A 21492-nucleotide genomic window follows, 5' to 3' on the forward strand; every position below is an offset into this window, starting at 1 on the left:
TGCACATGACCCACACAGGTCAAGAGTTTGAACTGCAGACCTCCCATGTTGTAGATGGACGCCCTAACCACTGGGCCAAGTCTGCTTCCCTTCATATCTATATTTATTTCTATATCTATTTATATATATTGTAAACTATTAATTCACACTGACAACTCCCAATTCTAATGCTAGCTTTTTCTTTCTCTCTTCTTGGACTTTGAGAATCATGGCTCTGATTATTTTTAATACATTTCATCAATTGTTCAATCTTGTGTATGTAGCTAGTCCCCCAGTCCCACTGAGCTGCCCCTCTTGTCCCATGCAGCACTGCCCTTGCACAGGTCAACGTTATTGCCCTTCTGGTGCCTGCCCACTGACTTTTTGACAAAGGAACGAAGGAAAGGAAAAAGGAAGGGACAAGGAAGAAGGAAGACTTTTTAAAAAACAATTATTTTCAGCTGTACCCCCAATTTATAAAGACTGTGGTTGCTACAGTTTGTGACTCCTCCAGAAGAAAGACATTACCACCAAACAATTGGTTTTACTGTCATTTGACAAAGACAAGGATACAGTGGCCTTACCTCACATATAACTTATGTGCAAATAACTAAGGGAATAAATATAAAAATTTTGAACTTACCCCTCTAGCAGAAAGTTCCATTTCTGTACTATCCCAGTGATCAGTCTGCTCTAAAAAGTAGATCATTTCATCAAAAACATCTTCAAATTTCTTCGGATTCTGTAGAAGAAAACACATTTTAATCCTAAACTTCATTTTATAAAAGGCTCAGGCTTACAAAGAAAGTAAGTTATTCTTCAAGTAAGTTTTTGAAAATTAATTCTATTAGGTAACTGAATTAAAACTACATTTTCAAAGTATGCAAAATTCATTTAGTTTAATATTGTGTTGAACATTTTACTAAGAATGTTAGCAAAATATCATAAGTAAAATGCTTATTACTCAAATATATATGCCTATTTAGGTTGGTCCTTAAGAAGAAAACTTGATTATAGCAGACACTATAATTTGCTCCTTTTGGAGGAATTCTAGTCCACATCATCAGGTTTATCTGCCATGGGAAGGCTAAAAAAGCAACATAAGATTTACAGTAGAAACTGCAAATAGTTCTTATCACAATACATTTATTTAGAACTTAATTTTCTAACTTGCTTTCCCATTTGTTATCTATTTAATCACCACAATGACCCTCTGAGATAGGGTTATATTACCTTTCTACTATACAAATGAGGGACCTGAGGTTCAAAGGGATTGGGTTGGAAAACCAGATGTGCAAATGGCTCAAGGAAGGCTTGTTTATTCTTTTTCCTCATCATCTAGATATACCTTGCATTAAGACTATAAGGAACTGTCTTAATGAGGCTCTTGTCATTGCTTCTGCCTTGTTCAGTTCCATGAAGATGAGTAAGAGGAAGCTCAATTTCTATATCTAGATTTCTGAGATCTACACTATTTCCTGGAACCCCCTTACTGAAGAGGACTGAGGGAGGTAAGACAGGAAGTAGTGTGATAATAATGTGAATTCTGTAGTAGCAGATCCAATGATGATTCTTACCATGACACTCACAGACATTATGTCATATTGGACTGATTTATGAGATACAACTTGGTAAAAACTATGTGGACTTCATAAAAGAACGTAACTCAACCCAAGTAGAAACCAAAGTTCTTTAGGTTATTTAGGTTCGTTTTTGTTTGTGTTTTTTAGGAGGTACCGGGGAATAGAACCTGGGACCTCGCACATATGCAGCATGTGCTCAATCACTGACCTCCACTGTGTTATGTAGTTTTATCTATGAATATTTGCAACCATCTACAGAACATTCTCCTCTATCTAAATTTTCAATGTATTTTAATCTTCACTTGAAATGAAACATCAACAATAAAAAACTTGCCAATAAAACAAGTTTTTACCTTTCGTGCTCTAACAATTAAAGCTGATAAAATTTTCCTTCCACTCTCAGCAAGGAATATCCTGTTGGCTGTTTCTGAAAGAATTACCTGCAAAAATAACCAGTCCCAAACAAAGAAAAAAGAGACCTATAATTTATTTGAATGGACATCAGTCTTTATGGCACATCTAAGCATAAATAACTCTAATATAGTTCATGTATTATATGTGGTGCTATTTCAGCAGGACCACATAGAATATCCTAATTTACTAAAAGAAAAAGAACTCTTGAAACCTATAATCAGAAAAGATTAAAGAGAGAGACAAATCTGAATTAAATTCTGATCAACATATTAGAAAGTCTACAAAAATTTTATGCAGCCCCAAAACATAGGAAAACAAATACATTTTTTTTGTTATTAAATGGGTTTCTTTCCTTTTGGGAAATTAAGGATCTTACAATTGATTCAAATGAAAACAACTGAGAACACATACTAATTGGTAGTTAAAAAGAGATTTTAATTTTAAGCAATCATTTATAAGCACCTGCAGCATCAAAATGTCTTTTTTTGACCAAGTGTAGTAGACTGAGGAGCCCTGGAAGAGCAAAATCACAAATGGGGACAAATGAAGGGAAGCTGTAGGGAGCCAAAATAAACTTAATAGACTTTATAATAGTCCTCAGGAATAGGGATAATAAAGGGCAAGAAGCTATCCTGTTTATTTGCAACTGTGTTCTATATTGTAGGGCAGGGATGGGTGGCTGGGTGAAGTCACTTAATGTTAAAAAAAAAAAAAATACCTGAAAAGCCTGTCGAATACAGTGAAGTTTGGCAAGAAAATCACTGTCTCCTAGGCACTCCAACATTTCAGTTCTATGTAATAAACAGGGAAGAACATTGTTAAGCTGCAATCTAGATGAAGCCTACTATAAATGTGGATTCAAACAAGGTTTAACAGCAGGTACTTAATACAAAACACATGTCTTCTCAACACTGACAAATTCAGAACATGTAAAAAAAAATGTTTTGACTTGGACCCAAAAACTTATTTCTCCCTATTATCATAAACATTTTTAATAAATATCAAACAAACATAGTAATAACACTTCAATATTTTCATAAACATAAGCAAAACTGAAATGGTACCTAAGAACTCTTGAGTAAATTTTTCCTTCTTCAACTAAATGCATGGCTTCTTCATAAAAAGGGCAGAGGTAAAGAGACTCTAGACTGTAAGTATGCCGTATTTCTCTGTGTTCTGCAAGCTAAGAAAACTGGGTTAAAATTGACTAAACTTGATAAAAGAAAAAAACTATAAAAGATACAAAATAGCATTTTGCTATCATCAAAAAATACTAAATTTGGTTAAACCATAGAAATCATTCACAGAATTTATAGCTGATACAAGATTTGAATTCATTTTATTTTAAAATTAAGTTCTAAAAAAGAGTAAAACTTTAAAGCAAGCTTAGTTCATTTTGAATCCAACTATTTAAACTGTAAACACTTTAGTATAGCCAGCAAGCAAAAAACCATTGGAGTTATTTTATTTTTCAGTGCCAGGTGATATATTTAAATGGCACACTGTAGTTTTTTTGCATGTTTTTAAAATAATAGCTTTATTGAGATATAATTCTCATATCATATAAAGTGTAGAATTCAGTGGTTTTCAGTATATTCAGAGTTGTGCAACCACCATGGCTGTCTAATTACATTCCAGAACATTTTCATCACCCCAAAAAGAAATGCACTGTTCATTAGCAGTCACTCTCCATTCCTCCTCCTTCTTGGAAAACATGAGACAATCTACTTTGTCTCTATGGATTTTCCTATTATAGAATTTTCAAATAAATGGAATTATACAATATGTAGTCTTTTGTTTGGCTTCCTTCACTCAGTACAAGGCTTTTAAGGTTCATACATGATGAAGCATGCATCATTTCTTTTGATGGCTGAATAAAATTCCACCGTATGGACATACAACATATTGTTTATCCACTCATCAATTCATGGACATTTCAGTTGTTTCTACTTTCTAGCTATTATGAATAATTCCGCTATAAATATTTGTGTACAAGTTTTTGTATGGGCATATGTTTTCAGTTCTCTTGGGTATACACCTAGGAATGGAAAAGCAGGGTCATGGGTACCTCTATGCCCAACATTTTAGGTATAGCCAACCAGTTTTGCAAAGCAACTGCACTACTGAGCATTTCCACAAGCAATCAATGAGAGCTTCTCTTGCTCCACATCCTCACCAGCATTTGGTGTTGTCTATTGGATTTGAGCCATTCTAACAGGTATGTAGTGATATCTCATTGCTGTTTTAATTTGCAATTCCCTACTGACATATTATGTTAAGCATTTCTTCATATGCTTATTTGCTATCAGTATATCTTCTTTGGTGAAGTGTCTATTCAGATCTTTTGTCCATTTTGTGAGTTGTTTGTTTTTGTTTTCTTACAGTTGAGTTGTAAGAGTTCTTTATATATTATGGTTACAATTCCTTTATCAGATATATTATTTATAAATATTTTCTCCATTTTCTTCTCACTTTCATGTTTGTGACCTTTGAAGAACAAAAACTTTTTTTTTTTCAGGGTACTGGAGATTGAACCCAGGACCTCGTACATGGGAAGCAGGTGCTCAACTACTGAGTTACATCTGCGCCCCAATCAGACCTGTATTTTTCATTTGTTTGTTTTGTTTTTAGGAGGTACCAGGGATCAACCTGGGACCTGGTACATGGGAAGCAAGCTCTCAAGTACTTGAGCTATATCCACTCCCCAACTTTTACTTTTGATAAAATCCAGTTAATCTATTTTTTTCCTTTTTTCACTTGTGTTTTTGGTATCCTATCTAAGAAACCATGGCCTAATCCAAGATCACAAAGATTTAAACTGTCTAAGGATTTACAGGTTTAACTCTGATATTTATGTTTGTGCAATATAATCTAATATGCCCAGAGGAAAAGACCAGTTCACAAACATAATCCAATATCTATTTTTGGAATTCACAAATAATGCCAAACTGCTACAAGATCCAACTTTATTGTTTTACATGTGGATATCCATTTGTTCCCATACTAATTGTTTAAAAAAGACTACTATTTCCCCTATTAAACGATCTTATTACCCTTGTCAAAATCAATTGACTGTAAATTTAAAGGGTTATTTATGTACTCTTGTATTAGTCAAGGTTCTCTAGAGAAACAGAACGAACAGGACATATCTGTAAATAGTATGAGATTTTATAAAACTGTCTCATACAACCGTGGGGATGTACAAATCCAAATTCCATAGGGTAGGCTGCAAGCCAGGGACACCAATGAATGTCCTTGTTGAATTCCCCATGAGACGCTGGCAATCTGAAGTAGAAATAGAATTCTGTTTCCTGACTGCTGAAATCACATCTCCTTTTGTTAAATTTTCTTTTCTTTTTATTTATTTCTCTCCCCTTCCCGCCCCCCCTGCCCCCCTGCCCCATTTATCTGCTCTCTGTGTCCATTCGCTGCTCTCTGTGTCCATTCGCTGGGTGTGTTCTTCTGTGCCCACTTGTATTCTTGTCAGGGGTACTGGGAATCTGTGTCTCTTTTGGTTACATCATCTTGCTTTGTCAGCTCTCTGTGTGTGTGGTGCCACTCATGGGCAGGCTGCTCTTTTTTCGCACTAGGTGGCTCTCCTCACAGGGCGCACTCCTTGTGCATGGGGCTCCCCTATGCGGGGGACACTCCTGCGTGGCAAAGCACTCCTTGCACGCATCAGCACTGCATATGAGCCAGCTCATCACACGGGTCAGGAGGCCCTGGGTTTGAGCCCTGGACCTCCCATGTGGTAGGTGGATGCTCTATTTGTTGAGTCAAATCCACTTCCCACATCTCCTTTTAAGACTATCAACTGACTGGATCAGATATCGTTCATTGTTGAATGCAATCAACTCATTGATAAGTTAAGTCCACGAAATGTCCTTGTATTACAATTAGGCCAGTGCTTGCTTGACCAAACACCTGCGCACCATTACCTGGCCAAGTTGATACATGAGCCTAACCATCACAGTCTTCCCCTTGTCAACTTGACAGCCATACACATCACGTTAAGCCATACTTTGTCTCTAAGTAAAAACAATAACAGACATATGTATTTCTGCCTAACAATACTCAACTGTCCCACAAACAACCAGAAACATACTAAATCCCTCCAGAATAGGGTGCAAGATCTTGGGTAATATTCACTCTTAAACTGGACATCCTTAAATACTATGACATGAAGGCAAACTGTTTCTCATGTTCCTTACTAGCAACAATTGAGAAAAAAGCATTTGCCAGGTCAATAGCTGCATACCAGATACCAGGGATTATGCTGATTTGCTCAAGCAATGATACCACATCTGGAAAAGCAGTGGCAACTGGAGTCACCACCTGGTTAAGTTTATGATAATCAATTCTCATCCTCCAAGATCCATCTGTTTTCTGCAAAGGGCAAAAAGAAGAGTTGAGTGGGGATGTGGTGGGAATCACCACCTCTGGATCCTTCAAAGGCCTTGATGGTGACAATATTTCTGCAATCCCTATAGGAGTGAGTTCAGTATTGCTTTTGATTTACTATTTTGCTAGGTAGGGGCAGTTGCAGTGGCTTCCACTTGAGCTTTCCTACCATAATAGCCCTCACTCCACAAGTCAGGAAACCAATTCAGGGATTCTGCCAGATGCTACATTTGTCTATTCAATTACTGCATTCTGGAACTGGGGAAATAACCATAGTATGGGTCCAGAGACCCACTGGGCCACTGTGAGATGCAACTGTGCTAAAACCTCATCAATCACCTGACTTTCATAAGCCCCTACTCTGACTGGTGGATCACAGTGACATTTTGGGTCTCCTGGAATTAATGTCACTTCTGAGCCAGTGCCTAATAATACCCCAAGTGTCTGATCATTTCCTTTTCCCCAGGGCACAGCTACCTGGTAAAAAGCTATAGATCTCTTTGGTGAAAGCTGGGAGGAAGATTAAAGGCAGATTTTTTGGCACTGAAATAGGATCCTTCCCCAAGAGGACCTGGCCTTCCCCTCATTCAAGGGGCACAAGGTCTGTAAACTGTCTCAAATCCGGGAATTGATTAAGGGGTCATGACTTTCTGTTTCTGTAATTCAAGTCAAGTTTGGCCACTCAATCTATAAGTCTTCTGCTTATGCAGGTCAAGTAGGAATTTAGTAGGCTGCCCATCTATTTTACTTCTAGGTGCCTATGATCTATTAGCCACTCTCATAGGTCTATGTGACTCAGACTCTTAATTGCTGCTTTGAGCCTGCCTTTCATTGTGGTAGCCATGCCTACCTTGTGTTTGGCGATTAAGTGCTGCTACTTCACTTATGCCAGCCCATGATCTGACCATCCCCACACTGTTTAAGGATTCTAGTTCCATGACAGCAGTTTCCACAGTAAAATCTGACTACAGAGAAGAGCAACCACAGAGATTTTCAGGGAAGATGTAATCAGTCTCACAAATTTATTTCTCAGAGTCCTGCTGAAAGGTGTGTCCTCTGGACATTCCTGGGGTGGGTGGGCAGGTCTTAAATGGTGAATCCATTCTAGAATTCCAAGTCTCTCTAAGCCTTTGGATCCCCTCATCTACAGTAAACTAGGATAAATCTGGCATCTTCAACCTGAAATTGTAGGCCATCTTTTGGTGCGGTCACCCCTCGGGCTGAAGTGTGGTTTGCTGGCCTGGCGAGGGGCGGCGGCCACGGTAGGCCTATTCCAAACCGCTGCCCCCATAATAGGGTGGTTGGTCGGGCCCACCGCCACCCCTGAAGGAAGCTCGGCATGGGCGCAGAGTGCCCTCGGGTCTCCCCTTCTCAGCAGCCATGCTTCCACGGCCGCCCCTCCTCCCGGATGGCGCCACACGATGCCTGTAGGGCGGCACCCTTCTTCTTCTTTCTCCCTGCGCAGGCGCAGGGCGGAAAATTCCAGTCTGCCCTTTTCCCCTCCCCCAACAGCAGCAACAGCCAGGCGTGGGTGGAAAAATCCAGTCTGCCCTATTCCCTCCCCCCCGACAGCAGCAACAGCCAGGCATGGACGGGAAACTCAAGTCTGCCCTCTACCCCAGTAACAGCAGCCACCAATCACTAAACCCTGCCCCTTCCCCCAGCAACAGCGACAGCCAATCCCTAACCACCACCCCTCCCCCATCCAGTACCGCCCACTGACCTTTCGCCGGCAACCAATCAGAGCAGGGCATGGCTTCGACCAATCAGCCTTCCCCAGCCCCTATAAAACTGTTGCCTCTCCCTCAATAAAGGGGACTTGCGTGTTTACCTTGTCTCCGCGGTAGTTTTTCTGCCGTGCGCCCTCCAGTCCTGAGAGCCCCCGACAAGGGCCTGGCCTCCCTTGTCCCCAGTTCGTCGCCTGCTTCTCCGGGCGACCCCTTCGTCGCCGGCTTTGCTGGGCAACCCCGTCAGCCGAACTGCGCAACCCCTATGAGACCGACCCCTCGTCTGCTGCCAGACCGACCCCTCGTCCCAAGCGGGACCGACCCCTCGTCCAAAGCTGGACCGACCCCTCGTCCACAGCCAGACCCCACCTCTACCGACCGAGCAAGCCGCCGCATTTTGGTCCATGTTTCAGTAAGCCACCAAAACAAACAATTAGAGCCCTTTCTATCCCATTGAGCTACAACGCTGAATCCAGAATCTCTGCTTAGTGGACCCATATCAATAAATTCAGCCTGGGCCATGCGTGGTGCTGATGTGCGCAGGGAGTGCCGTGCCACACAGGGGTGTCCCCCGCGTGGGGGAGCCCCACGCGCAAGGAGTGCACCCATAAGGAGAGCCGCCCAGCGCGAAGGAGGGAGCAGCCTGCCGAGGGATGGCGCCGCCCACACTTCCTGTGCCGCTGGCGACAACAGAGGCGGACAAGGAAACAGGATGCAGCAAAAAGACACAGAAAACAGACAACCGGGGGAGGAGAGGGGAATTAAATAAATAAAAATAAATCTTTAAAAAATAAAAAATAAAAAAATAAATTCAGCCTGATCCGACTTTTCATTACTGCCATCATTATTCCATACCTTTAATATCCATTCCCACATATGTTCCCCTGATTTCTGTCTATATAAATTGGAAAACTCAAGTTCTTTTAGAGTATAGCCTATTTCCTCTTGGGTCACACTTTGTACTTCATCTTTGGGGGCTTGAGACTTTAGTCAGTTATAGATCTGGAAAAGAAGAGGGGTGGTGGGTGTGGCTTGTGGGGGGCTTTTAATGTTGGAGTTTTGGAGTTTGATGCTGAAGCTGGAGCCCCAGGCAGAAAGACAGAGTTGTTTGCCTGATAGTCTACAGCTGACCTTGTGGAGAAAACAAAGGAGCTGAGCCCAGAGGAACCCAGGAAGCCTGACCCCTTGCAGACATCGGCAGCCAACTTGCTCCAACATGTGCAAATAGGCTTTGGTGAGAGAAGTGACTTATGCTTATGGCCTATTATCTGTAAGCTCCTATCCCAAATAAATATCCTTTATAAAATAAAATTTTAAAAAAATGTCTTACAAGCCAATGACCTTAGGGCACTCCCTTTCATTTTCAACTGGTGAGACAGGATTAAAATCTTCAGGTGGGGGTTGATGGCAGACTCCTAAGGGCAGGGTGGAGGTGAAACTCCTTAGGGCAGGCTGGAGATTGGGTGATGAAGACTTGACATTGGGCAGTTTTCTTTTCAGGGTGGAGAGAAGGTTGGGATTCCTTGGGGCATGCTGGGGGTTGGGTGGTGCAAGCTTGACATTGGGTGGTCTCCTCAGGGATTCCACTCCTTTCCAATCAGTGCCTTCATTTTAACAGCAGACACACTGAGAGGTTGAGATTTTTGTTTCTGTTGTGTCTCTGCTACTCATACAATGAAACTCTGAGTCTGGTTTCCAGAGATCTCAAGGCTGAGGCTACATAAAACAAGATTTTCTTTCAGAGCACACATATAAACTTTCACATCATTCATGTGGCAACAACTTTCAAATTTGAAGCTTTCAGCTCATTTCTTTTCTTTTTCTTTTTTTTAAATTTTTACTGTATCCAGTGTATTTAGAAACAGCCAGCCAACATCATTGTATCTTTTAGCTCCACAAAACTTTGTTAAGGTGTTAAAAACACTCTCACACAGATCTTGCCTCTTATAAGCATGGAAGTCATTGTATCCAGTGGTGATATTTTGTGTCTCTATTACCAACTCACACCATGGACTGTTAGTGGTCTCTTGATTATTGGAAACAGATCAGTGCCCTTGAATCTAAAAGAGAGCCAATTGCAAAAATCCCAAAACCAATTCAGAAATTTCATTTTTAAGATTCTGTTTCTCAAAACCATTCCCCCTACCACGCTGTACTAGTCAGCCTTCTCTAGGGAAACAGAACCAACAGAAGATATCTGTGACTGTTTTTCCCTTACAAGGTCTGCAATAATTAACAGGTCATAAGGCTGTGACTCCATTCCAATCCATTGAGCAAGCTGCCTGTGGAGGAATAGGAAGCAGCCCATCTCCTTCCAAGAAAAAACAAAGTGCAGCAGATAGGGGAAGATAAGGGACTTTACCCCAGACACCACCAACCCCTCCCACATTCCAAGACTTCCTAGTCCACTTCCCCCTGCCCATTTGACCCCAGGCTGTACTCAGTTTCCCCAGCTATTGATGTAGATTATAAAGTCATAATCACCACTCTGTAGGAGCAGGCTAAAGTCTCTCTTCAGACCCTTGCCATGCCAGCAGGGGGGCTGAAGTCTATTCTTCACACCTCCTCCATTGGGAGAGCCTTCCAATAAACTTCCTGCCTGCAATTGTGTTAGTCTCCATGTCCCAGTGAGCGCCATTTCTCTAACATTTGGTGCCAAAACCCGGGTCTGGGATAACATTGAGACTAATCGATTGGTGGAGTTTCCACCCTGCCTCTGCCAAGGGAACCCATCCAACACTGGACACCGAATCATAGCTGGATGAGTCAAGGATTTCTCTGCCAGAGGATCCTGCTTTCTCTCTTTCTCCTTTTTCCATTGTCCAGGACAACCCCAAAAATCCTAAGCACTAGGTCAGTGATCCTCACTGGTATCCCCGGGGGGCCATGGTGGGTGGAAAGCCTGTGTCCTGATGGGAAGAAACCCCTTGGCTCCCCAGAGACATCTGGTTCCAAGTGCAGTTTCCTGTTTCCTTGGGTGATTTCTGACTAACTCAGGGACACCTGTCTCACTCAGAATCTCCCCTGTCCTACAGATCCTTAGTGTCACCCATACCACCAAAACTAGGGAATTCAATTTTGGCCCCCCAAAAACCACACCTCTGGGTTGTCTCCTTCACAATCTTAAAACACTGTATCCAAAAGAAGACATCAGACCCAAAACACTCATTTTCTATTTGACCTCTGTGTGGCCAAAATACCAATTGGACAAAGAAAGTGAACAGCCAGAAAATGCACTTCTGATTCCCAAGTTCTCTAACACTTTATCCAGCACAGCGGCAAGGGCCTAAGGTTGCTGACATTCAGGCCTTCTTCCATCTTTGTATCCACCCCTCCCTCTGTCAATCCTGTTCTTCTTTTATACTAAAAAACCTCCTTAAAAGCTTTCTTCTTCCCCCCTTCCACCCCCAACCTCCCCCTGAAAACCCTGACTTTGATCCAGCTAATCAGGCTCCCCTTGCACTTCCTCCATGTACAGCTCAGACATCACCTCCACCCCCTCCCTCCTCATCCTCTGATGCCCCTTCCCCCCACTCCTTGTCATCATTGCCTAATGCCCCAACTTTATCCCTACTCATACATGTGCCAGGGTTGCACTAGCCTCACCTCCCCACCCCTCCCCACCTTCTGCACACAGAAAACCCTTCTCTGACTTTAATCCCCTCCTCCACCACCGTACACCCCAATCATGCCCCTCCTCCACCACCATATGCCTCACAGCACCCCAACTTACTCCATCCTCCTCCCATTCCCCCACACCTCCCCTTGAACCCACTCCCTTCTCCCTACCCACCACCTGCTCTTGAGCCGAACTCCCCACTCTCCAGACTCCTTCCCCAGCTCCTGTCCTCCCTCTCCAGGAAGTGGCCAAGGCAGAAATCATTATGCATGTTCACACTCCCTTCTCCCTCCTGATTCCCTCCCATACCAAACACATCTCAGATCCTATTCCTCAGATCCCTCTCATTTTTTAAAAAGATTTATTTATTTATTTATTTATCTCTCCTCCCCGCCCTCCCCCCCCCCCCCCCCGCTCCGGTTGTCTGTTCTCTGTGTCTATTTGCTGCATCTTTCTTCTTTGTCTGCTTCTGTTGTCAGCGGCACGGGAATCTGTATTTCTTTTTGTTGTATCATATTGTGTCAGCTCTCCGTGTGGGCGGTGCCATTCTTAGGCAGGCTGCACTTTCTTTCGCACTGGGTGGCTCTCCTTACGGGGCGCACTCCTTGTGCGTGGGGCTCCCCTACGCGGGGGACACCCCTGCATGGCACGGCACTCCTTGCGCGCATCAGCACTGAGCATGGGCCAGCTCCACACGGGTCAAGGAGGCCCAGGGTCTGAACCGCGGACCTCCCATGTGGTAGACGGATGCCCTAACCACTGAGTCAAGTCCATTTCCCAGATCCCTCTCATTTTATCAATACCTAGCTGTCTCTAATAATCTTACTTAATCTACAATTGCTCGCCTCTTACAAGTAAGCTTTTAGCTGACTCCTAAATCTAAGTGTACTCCTAAAAGGCAATAATCCAAAATATATGTGTTAAATATCTGTCTGTCTAAACTGCTAAATTAAAGCTTAACTGCATTTATAGTGCTCAAATATTCCCAACTAGTTGCTGATTACTAATAAAAGTGTTTCTAAAAACAAGCTTGCATATCACAAGCAACACTGTTCCCAGAAAAAAAATCTTATAGGCATAAAATCAAAGGTATAAAATAATGAAAAGGCAGTAAAAATAGCCATACCAAAGGAGTAAGAATTATGAGTCAAATTAATGAGCTTTATGTTTCTGTCGGTGTGCCGTAACTCTTTTTGTGTTTGTCTGTCTGTTCGGTGCCAGTGTATATTTTAATACCTCTGGATGGTAATATTAAATTGATAAATGAAAATTCCTAAAAAAGAAAAAAATCAAATAAGTGCTTATATTAATAAATATGAACACTAATAAGTAAATTTGCATTATGTACATATCTCTTCATAAAAAATAGTTCTTGCCTAAATTGAAATGAATAGTTTATTTTCTTCACAGAATGAAATGAAGGATGTGAAACTTAAATGGATATTGAAAGAAGTAAAAAGTTTGTAGGAGTCCTGACTGAAATTTGATAAGTTTGTTCAAGAAAGTGTGTTTTATCCTAAGATAAGATGGCTGGTTTTCATAAAATCAGAATGGAAGTATGTAGGACAAAACTTCAATGCATGTGGCAAGTTGTAGAAGATATTGTGGTAGCATTAAGTAAGGGAATGTGTTCTTTGAAAGCAGAATTTGTCTTGAAATGAAGTAATGATACTCTATGTAGTGTTATGAATAGTTTTAAGAAGTTTGTAGAAGCATTGCTTAAACTGAAATATTCAAATGGTTAATTACAGAAAGTCATTATTAAAAAGAAACTGAATTGATGTATAACAGGAAATCCTGTCAGAGGCCACCTCAATTTGTATATTAAAGTGGTGATAGAAGATAATTTTGATTCAATTGGAAATCTTAGGTTTTCATAAAATAATGAGGAAAGTAGTTTCTACTGCACTGCTAAAATAAAATACCTGTTAACTAATATAATCAAATGATGTTGTAAAAAATTTGCTTTGAGACAGTTCCCAAAATCATTTTAATAACTTATGTATGTAGGGTATATAAAAAGCCATTTTATTATTAAAGAAAAAGGCAGTAATTTTGTCCTAAAATAAAATGACTGGTTATGAAGAAAAGTTAAAATATAAAACAAAACCTGAATGAATACAGAAATTTTTGTAGCTAAAGTTGAGTAAAATTTATTGTCTGTCTATAAAGTTTTAAAATCTGTAATACCAAATAGTGTACTGATACAAAGTTAAAATTTTGTTCTTTCTCTGTTAAAAGAACAAAATTCCCCAAATCAGTGGTCCATTTCAGCAAAAGTTTGCAAAAAGTTTTTCTCCTGACTAATCAGTATAAAAAAGAAAAATCTTTTATCAAAATAGTTTCTTATACTTTTTTAAAGATTTTTAAATTTATTTCCCCCTACACCCCCTCCCCTGCCCTGACCTACTGTTTTTGCTGTGTCCATTCACTGTCTGATCTTCTGTATCTATTTCTCTTTTTTGTCTTCTCTTTTCATTTTTTCTCCTCTAGGATTCAACGGGATTCAATCCTGGGACCTCTGATGTGGAAAGAAGTTCCCTGTCAGCTGTGCCACCTCAGTTCCTGGTCTCTGCTGCACATCACCTTGACTCTCCCCTTCATCTCTCTTTTTGTTGATTCATCATCTAGCTGTGTGACTCACTTGTGTAGGCACTTGGCTTACCACACATGCACTCGGCTCACCACACAGGCACTTGGCTTACTGTGCGGGCATTGGATCACTGTGCAGGCATATTTTCTCTTTTTCTTTTTCACCAGGAGGCCCCAGGGACTGAACCCGGGTCCTCCCATATGGTAGGCAGAAGCCCTATCACCTGAGCCACATCTGCTTCCCAGCTTCTTATACTTTAACCTTATAATTTCCTTGACTGTTTAAGAAAAATAAATCTTACCGCTTTTAAAAAAGAACATAATGTTCAAACCTGTCTTTTTAGAGTCAAATCCTAAAAAATATCTTTCACCTTGGGAAAAAATGAAATAATAGAATAGCTGAGCTCATTTGATATAAGTTGAATGGAAAGTGTTTAAAAGTGTATGAAATTAAAAGAGATTCTTTAAAAAAAAGATTCTTTAACCCTTTGTTAATCAAAGTTGTATCAGTAAAATGTTCATTTGAATACCTAAAGAGTGCATAAAATTACTGAAAATCTAAAAGTATTTTGACATAATATTAGATAAATTATAATTAAATAATATTTAATTATTTTTTATAATGGTATGTGTCACAGAAACAACCTCTCCACCTAGAAATCAAGAAAGCACCTGTTCATCTGATTAGCCCCATCTCCACTAAAGGAGCAGCTCTATGGTTGCAGAAAAAGACTGGCTGTTGAAGGCTGCCAGGGGTGCTGTATAACAGTAGATTATCGTAGATTAAAGTAACACCACTGCTGTCTGCAGCAGTCCCAAACATTGCAAGTTTGTTGCAAAAGTTAATATCCAGGGAAGCAGATATGGCTCAAGCATTTGGGCTCCTGTCTACCATATATCAAACCCTGGACCTCCTGGTAAAAGCAAGCTGGCCCATGTGGAGAGCTGGCGCAGCAAGATGATGCAACAAAAAGAGACACAGAGGAGAGAAAATTAAGAGACGCGGCAGACCAGGGAGCTGAGGTGGCACAAGAGAATGATCACCTCTCTCCCATTCTAGAAGGTCCCAGGATTGGTTCCTGGAGCTGCCTAATGAGAATACAAGCAGACACAGAAGAACACACAGTGAATGGACACAGAGAGCAGACAATGGAGGGGGGTGGAAATAAATGAGTAAATCTTTAAAAAAAAAAATTATCCAGTATGTCACTATCACTGTGTTTTAAAACTTGCTAAGGCTTTCTTTAGTATCTCTTTAGGCAAATCAAGCCAGCCTATGTTCACCTTCATGTGAAAATGCCAAAGGTATATTCTGAGTGCTTTCGCAAGGCTGTGTGCATAACCCAACCATCTGGTGTGATGGTTGTCCACACTGAAAGCAGTTAATTATGATAAAATTAAAGAAATTTCACAGAAATCTAAGAAAAACCCAGCTGCCTTCATGAGTAGATGAATCGAGTCTCTCCTTAAATAAATACACCAATTTAGATCCTGAGTCAAACTCTGATCAATTGTAACAACCCACTTTATCAGACAATCTTATCCAGAAGTTGGAAAGAAGTTACAAAAATTAGAGATGGCCTTCAAGGTCTTTAACAATAGAGAAAAGGAAGCCAAATTTAAATGAGATCAGGCTAAAGCATCCCTACTAGCTGCTGCCCTCAGCTTAGAAAACCTAATCTCTCTCCTTTGTGGCTGCCTCCTGGACCCTGATTTAAGTGTGGAAAGAATGGGCATTGGTCATGTTCCTGCCTGGATCCCAGGTCCCCACAGGGACCTTGCCTGGTGTGTCATTACAAGGGTCAATGAAAGTCAGACTGTTCTGAAAACTCTGTTTCCAGGAAGGCTCCTCCAGCACCCTCTAGAAACCCAGAGCTGTGATCCTCCTTTCCAGACCTCCTTGGCTTAATGCAGGATGACTGACAGGTCCCTGGTTCCAGACAGCCCCACATCTCCATCAGTAAGTCCAAACTGAGGGTTATCATCTAGGTTGTAGGAAAGTCGATCTCCTTTTTAATTAACACAGAGGACACATATTCAGTCCTCTTAGAACATTCAGGACCTTTATCCACTTCCTCAATCTATTGTGGGGATCAACGGCATCCCTTCTTTAATTACCAAACCAATCATTTGCTCAACAGAAAATCACACATTCTCCCATCAATTTCTTATAATCCCTACCTGTCCCTGCCCTCTCTTAGGCCATGACATATTGTCCAAACTCCACTCTTCCATCCTCTCAAACCAATTTCCTTCTCCTCCTGTCTACCCCACCTACCCCCTCCCTGATTCCCACTGATATTCCTCCTATACTGCAGGCAGAAGTAAGCCCCCAGGTCTGAAACACTAATTCTCCTTTGGTTGCAAATCACCATCCCTGATAGAATAGTCTCAAAAATCGCCTACTCCTTCCTCAGTATCCCCTGTCCCTCAGTGCTAGACAAGGCCTTAAACCCACTATTGACAATCTCTGTGCTGCTGGTCTTTTGTGCCCAGCTAATTCATCCTTTAACACCCCACCCTGGCAGTAAAAAGCCAAATGGGAGCTCTTGCCTTGTACAAGATCTTAAAATTATTAATAAAACCATGCAACTTAGCATTCCTTTAGTTCCTAATGTCTGTAAACACTTTTTCTGGATAGGTTGAAGCATTTCCAGTCACCTCTGAGTGAGCTGATGTCATAATTAACATGCTGGTAACAGAAATAATTCCCGGATTTGGCCTTCTCTCTTCTCTGCAGTCAGATAACAGGACAGCCTTCACCCCCACAGATCACAAAAGGGGTTTGCAGTGCCTTAGGAATTACCTGGGAGTTATATATTCCTTACAGACCTCAGTCCCCTGGAAAAGTTGATCATATGAACGGGATCTAAAATAACACTTAACCAAATTAACAATGCAGGTTCAGACACCATGGACTCAACTTCTGCCCTTAGTTCTCATTAGAATTCGAACCCTTCCTTCAAAACCACACTTCCTAGCCCCTTTGAAATCATGTATCGACGCCCTTTTACTCTTACCAATATACCTTCACAGCCATCAGATTTCGAAAGCAATACAGTCAGCCTAACACAAATGTGTTCATTCCTGCACTAACTGACTCTATTCTTCCTGTGCCAGAACCTTCTGCCTCCTCACTGCCTATTCATGCAGATTGAAGCCGGCTCCACCATCTTCTGCAGACAGCAAACTACGAGACCTAAGGGTCAAGATAAGTTCACCTGTGACCTATGGGGGACCTATGATTGAAACTCACGAAGGACAGAGGTGACAACACACCAAACACAGGGGTATCGCCCATTTTAATGCTTCAGGTTCCTCTTCTTTTTTTTTTTTTTAAGATTTATTTTATTTATTACTCTCCCTTCCCCCCTGTCATCTGCTTTCTTGTGTCCATTCGCTGTGCATTCTGTGTACGCTTGCATTCTTGGCGGCACCAGGAATTTGTGTCTCTTTTTGTTGTGTCATCTTGCAGGGTCAGCTCTTCGTGTGTGTGCCACTCCTGAGCAGGCTGCGCTTTTTTTACACAGGGTGCACTCCTTGCACATGGGGCTCCCCTATGCGAGGGACACCCCTAAATGGCATGACACTCCTTGCGCATGGGCAGCACTCAGCATGGGCCAGCTCACCACATGGTCCAGGAGGCCCTGGCTTCGAACTCTGGACCTCCTATATGGTAAGCGGATGCTCTATCATTTGAGCCACATCCACTTCCCATAATTCTTTACCCTTTCCTTTTGTGCCTTGTCTACAAAGTACACCTAAGCCTGGCAGTATAAACACATGGTACTATTCAGAGCCAACACTTTTTTTAGTATTCTCTCCTTACACTTAACTGACTTTGTTGTCCCTTGCAGCCTTTCACGCGAACAATACCTTAACGTCATTCAGGACCTATGGTTACAAGATTTTTCTTATTTTTCCCCAAAGAAAACCTCCTTTGCCACTCTCTTCCTTTCTTTTACTGAGAAAAGTTTCTCTACAATGGACGTTCTATATTTTACCCTTCCACTCCTCTTTGTACTAACCTCTCAAAAAATCCCTTATCACCCCCTTACAAACACTATTCTCATTTCTTTCTTACTTCTCCTCACTCCTAAGGTCAATCCTTTTACCTATTATAACACCATTACTGATAGTATTGTTGTGTCTCCTTTTTTGTCCTTGTCTCTTATAGCTTCTTGTGCGATTCATACACTGAATCATACAACAACCCAGGAATAAGTGAATGGTGTCTTTTTCCTGTGAGAACAATACCAACTTCTGTGGGACCAGAAGTCAAAATCCACCGAGGACGGGAACCCCCCTCCATCCCCTGACAACAGGAAGTAGTAGATTGAGTCAACGTCCCAAACCCTCCCATTCTGCCCAGTACTCTTATTACTCAGGTCCCTTCATCATTTATAGATAATCAAAGAGTTAGGAATGTTAGAGTTTCCCCCTTACAAGGTTTGCAATAATTAACCGGTCATAACGCTGTGACTCCAGATCCAATGAATAAGCTGCCTCCCCCCTCCCAAGAAAACACAAAGTGGAGCAGATAAGGGCAGATAAGGGCTTCTATCCCAGGCACCACCAACCCCTCCCACATTCCAAGACTTCCTAGCCCACTTCCCCCTGCCCATTTGACCCCAGGCTGTAAGTTTCCCAGGCTATTGATGTAGTGCATAAAGTCATGTCTACCACCCTCCAGGGGCCGGGCTGAAGTCAATTCCTCAGACCTCCTTGGTTGGGAGAGCTTCCCAATAAACTTCCTGTCTGCAATTGTGTCAGTCTCCATGTCCCAGTGAGCATCATTTTTCTCTAACAGTGACTAATGTGAGATTTTATTAATTGCCTCACATGACTGTGGGGATGCACCATTTCAAATTTAATATGGCAGGCTGCAAGCCAAGGACACTAATGAAGGCCGTTGTTGAATTCCCCAGGATATGCTGGCTATCTGAAGTAGAGATGGGGATGCTCTCTCTGAATATAGAAATCACTTCTTTTAAAGCCTTCAGGTGCATGGATGAGATGCCACTCATTGCTGATGGCAATCTCCTCAGCTGACTGTAATGTAACCAGTCATCTATGCAATCAACTCCTGATGATTAATGTCCATGAAATGTTCTTATTTTACAATTAGCCCAGTGCTTACCTGACTGCATATCTAGGCACCATTACCTGGTCAAGATGACACATTATTCGAACTATCACAACTCTCAATTTGATTCCATTGATCTATATGTCTATCCTTATGACAATACCACATTGTCTTTTTTTTTTTTTTTTTAAGATTTATTTATCTATTTAATTCCCCCCCTTCCCCCGGTTGTCTGTTCTCTGTGTCTATTTGCTGCGTCTTATTTCTTTGTCCGCTTCTGTTGTCGTCAGCAGCACGGGAAGTGTGGGTGACGCCATTCCTGGGCAGGCTGCACTTTTCTTTCACGCTGGGCGGCTCTCCTTATGGGGCGCACTCCTTGTGCGTGGGGCTCCCCTACGCGGGGGACACCCCTGCGTGGCACGGCACTCCTTGCGCGCATCAGCACTGTGCATGGGCCAGCTCCATACGGGTCAAGGAGGCCCAGGGTTTGAACTGCGGACCTCCCATGTGGTAGACGGACGCCCTAACCACTGGGCCAAGTCCGTTTTCCGCACATTGTCTTGATTACTGTAACTCTGTAGTAAGTTTTGGAAAAAAGAAAGTGTGAGTTCTCCAACTTTGTCCTTCCCCGACCCCATATTGGTCAGCCAAATGGGTGCTAATGCAAAATACCAGAAATTGGTTGGTTTTTATAAAGGGTATTTATTTGGGACAGAAGCTTACAGTTACCAGGCCATAAAGCATATGTTACTTCCCTCACCAAAGTCTGTTGCCATGTATTGGAGCAAGATGGCTGCTGATGTCTACCAGGGTTCAGGCTTCTGGGTTCTACTCTTCCCAGGACTCATTACTCTCTGGACTCAGCTGCTCTGTTTTCTCCACAAGGTCAGCTGTAGACTATGAGGTTCTCTGGGCTTTGCCTCGTTCCACAAGGCAAGCTGTAGACTATCAGGAAACTGGCTCTGCCTTTCTCCCAGGGGTTCAATTCTCTCTCCTCACACCAAGCTCCTCTGTGTGCTTACTTCCCAGGACTCTAGCTCAAAAACTCCAGTATCAGAACTCCAACATCAATACTCCAGCCCTGTCCTTTGCCAAGTCTTTCATCTGTGAGTCCCCACCCACCAAGGGGCGGGAACTCAACACCCTATGATGTGGTCCAATCAAAGCCCTAATCATAACTTAATCATGCCCAGGTCCAGACCAGTTTACAAACATAATCCAATTATCGATTTTTAGAATTCATGAACCATATCAAACTGCTACATCACCTAAGACAGTTTGGTTATTCTAGGTCCCTTGAATGGGTTTAAGAATTTAGGGAAAAAAGAAAAGAAAAAAGAATTTAGGATCAGCTTAATAACATCTCTTTAAAAAAAAAAGTCAGCTGGGATTGTACTCAATCTATAGATCAAGTGGGGAGTATTATCATCTCAACAATATTGAGTCTTCTGATCCATGAACATGGGATATCTTTCTATTCATTTAGGTATTCTTCGATTTCTTTCAACAATATTTTGTAGCTTTCAGTGTTTACATTTGCACTTCCTTTATTAAATTTACTTCTGAGCTTTTTAAAATTCTTCTTGACACTATTGTAATGATTTTGTTTCATTTTCAGATGGCTTATTGCTAGTGTACAGAAATTGTTCATTTTTGTATATTGATATGTATCTTATAAACCTGATGAACTTATTCATTAGTTTTAACCATTTTTAGTGGATTACTTAGGATTTTTTAACATATAAGATCATGTCATGTGCAAATAGGGAGAGGTTCATTTCTTCCTTTCTAATGTAGATGCCTTTTATTTCTTTTTTTTACCTCCCCCCCCAAATGAAACCGTAACACAATGTTGAATGGCAATGGTGAGAGTAGACGTCTTTGTTTCTGATTTTAGGGAGAAAACATTCAATCCATCATTAAGTATGATGCCAGTTCTGTGTTTTGCATAGATGCCTTTTATCAGGTTTAGTAATTTCCCTGCTCTTCCTAGTTAGCTAAGCGTTTTAATAAAAAATTGTATTTTATTCTTCATATACATTTTTTTGTCTCTAGTGAGATAAGGACGGTTTTGTTTATTAACATAGTAGA

General features: G+C 41.6%; 1 protein-coding gene across 6 annotated transcripts in view; it reads right to left on the bottom strand.

The window, feature by feature from the left end:
* MIGA1 (mitoguardin 1) overlaps positions 1–21492 on the bottom strand; it is a 148390-nt gene that overhangs the window by 19216 nt on the left and 107682 nt on the right. For 5 of the 6 annotated variants that reach the window (XM_058303333.2, XM_004472835.5, XM_004472834.5 and 2 more), the window contains 4 exons: positions 3041–3159; positions 2695–2767; positions 1916–2002; positions 623–721 (listed from right to left, as the gene is read on the bottom strand). In XM_058303333.2, coding sequence (XP_058159316.1) covers positions 623–721; positions 1916–2002; positions 2695–2767; positions 3041–3159 — 378 coding nt within the window. The remainder of the gene's footprint in view (positions 1–622; positions 722–1915; positions 2003–2694; positions 2768–3040; positions 3160–21492) is intronic. The other variant, XM_071217331.1, reaches the window with a different exon arrangement.

The sequence above is a fragment of the Dasypus novemcinctus genome, chromosome 9 (assembly GCF_030445035.2).
Source record: "Dasypus novemcinctus isolate mDasNov1 chromosome 9, mDasNov1.1.hap2, whole genome shotgun sequence".
Lineage (NCBI taxonomy): Eukaryota > Metazoa > Chordata > Mammalia > Cingulata > Dasypodidae > Dasypus > Dasypus novemcinctus.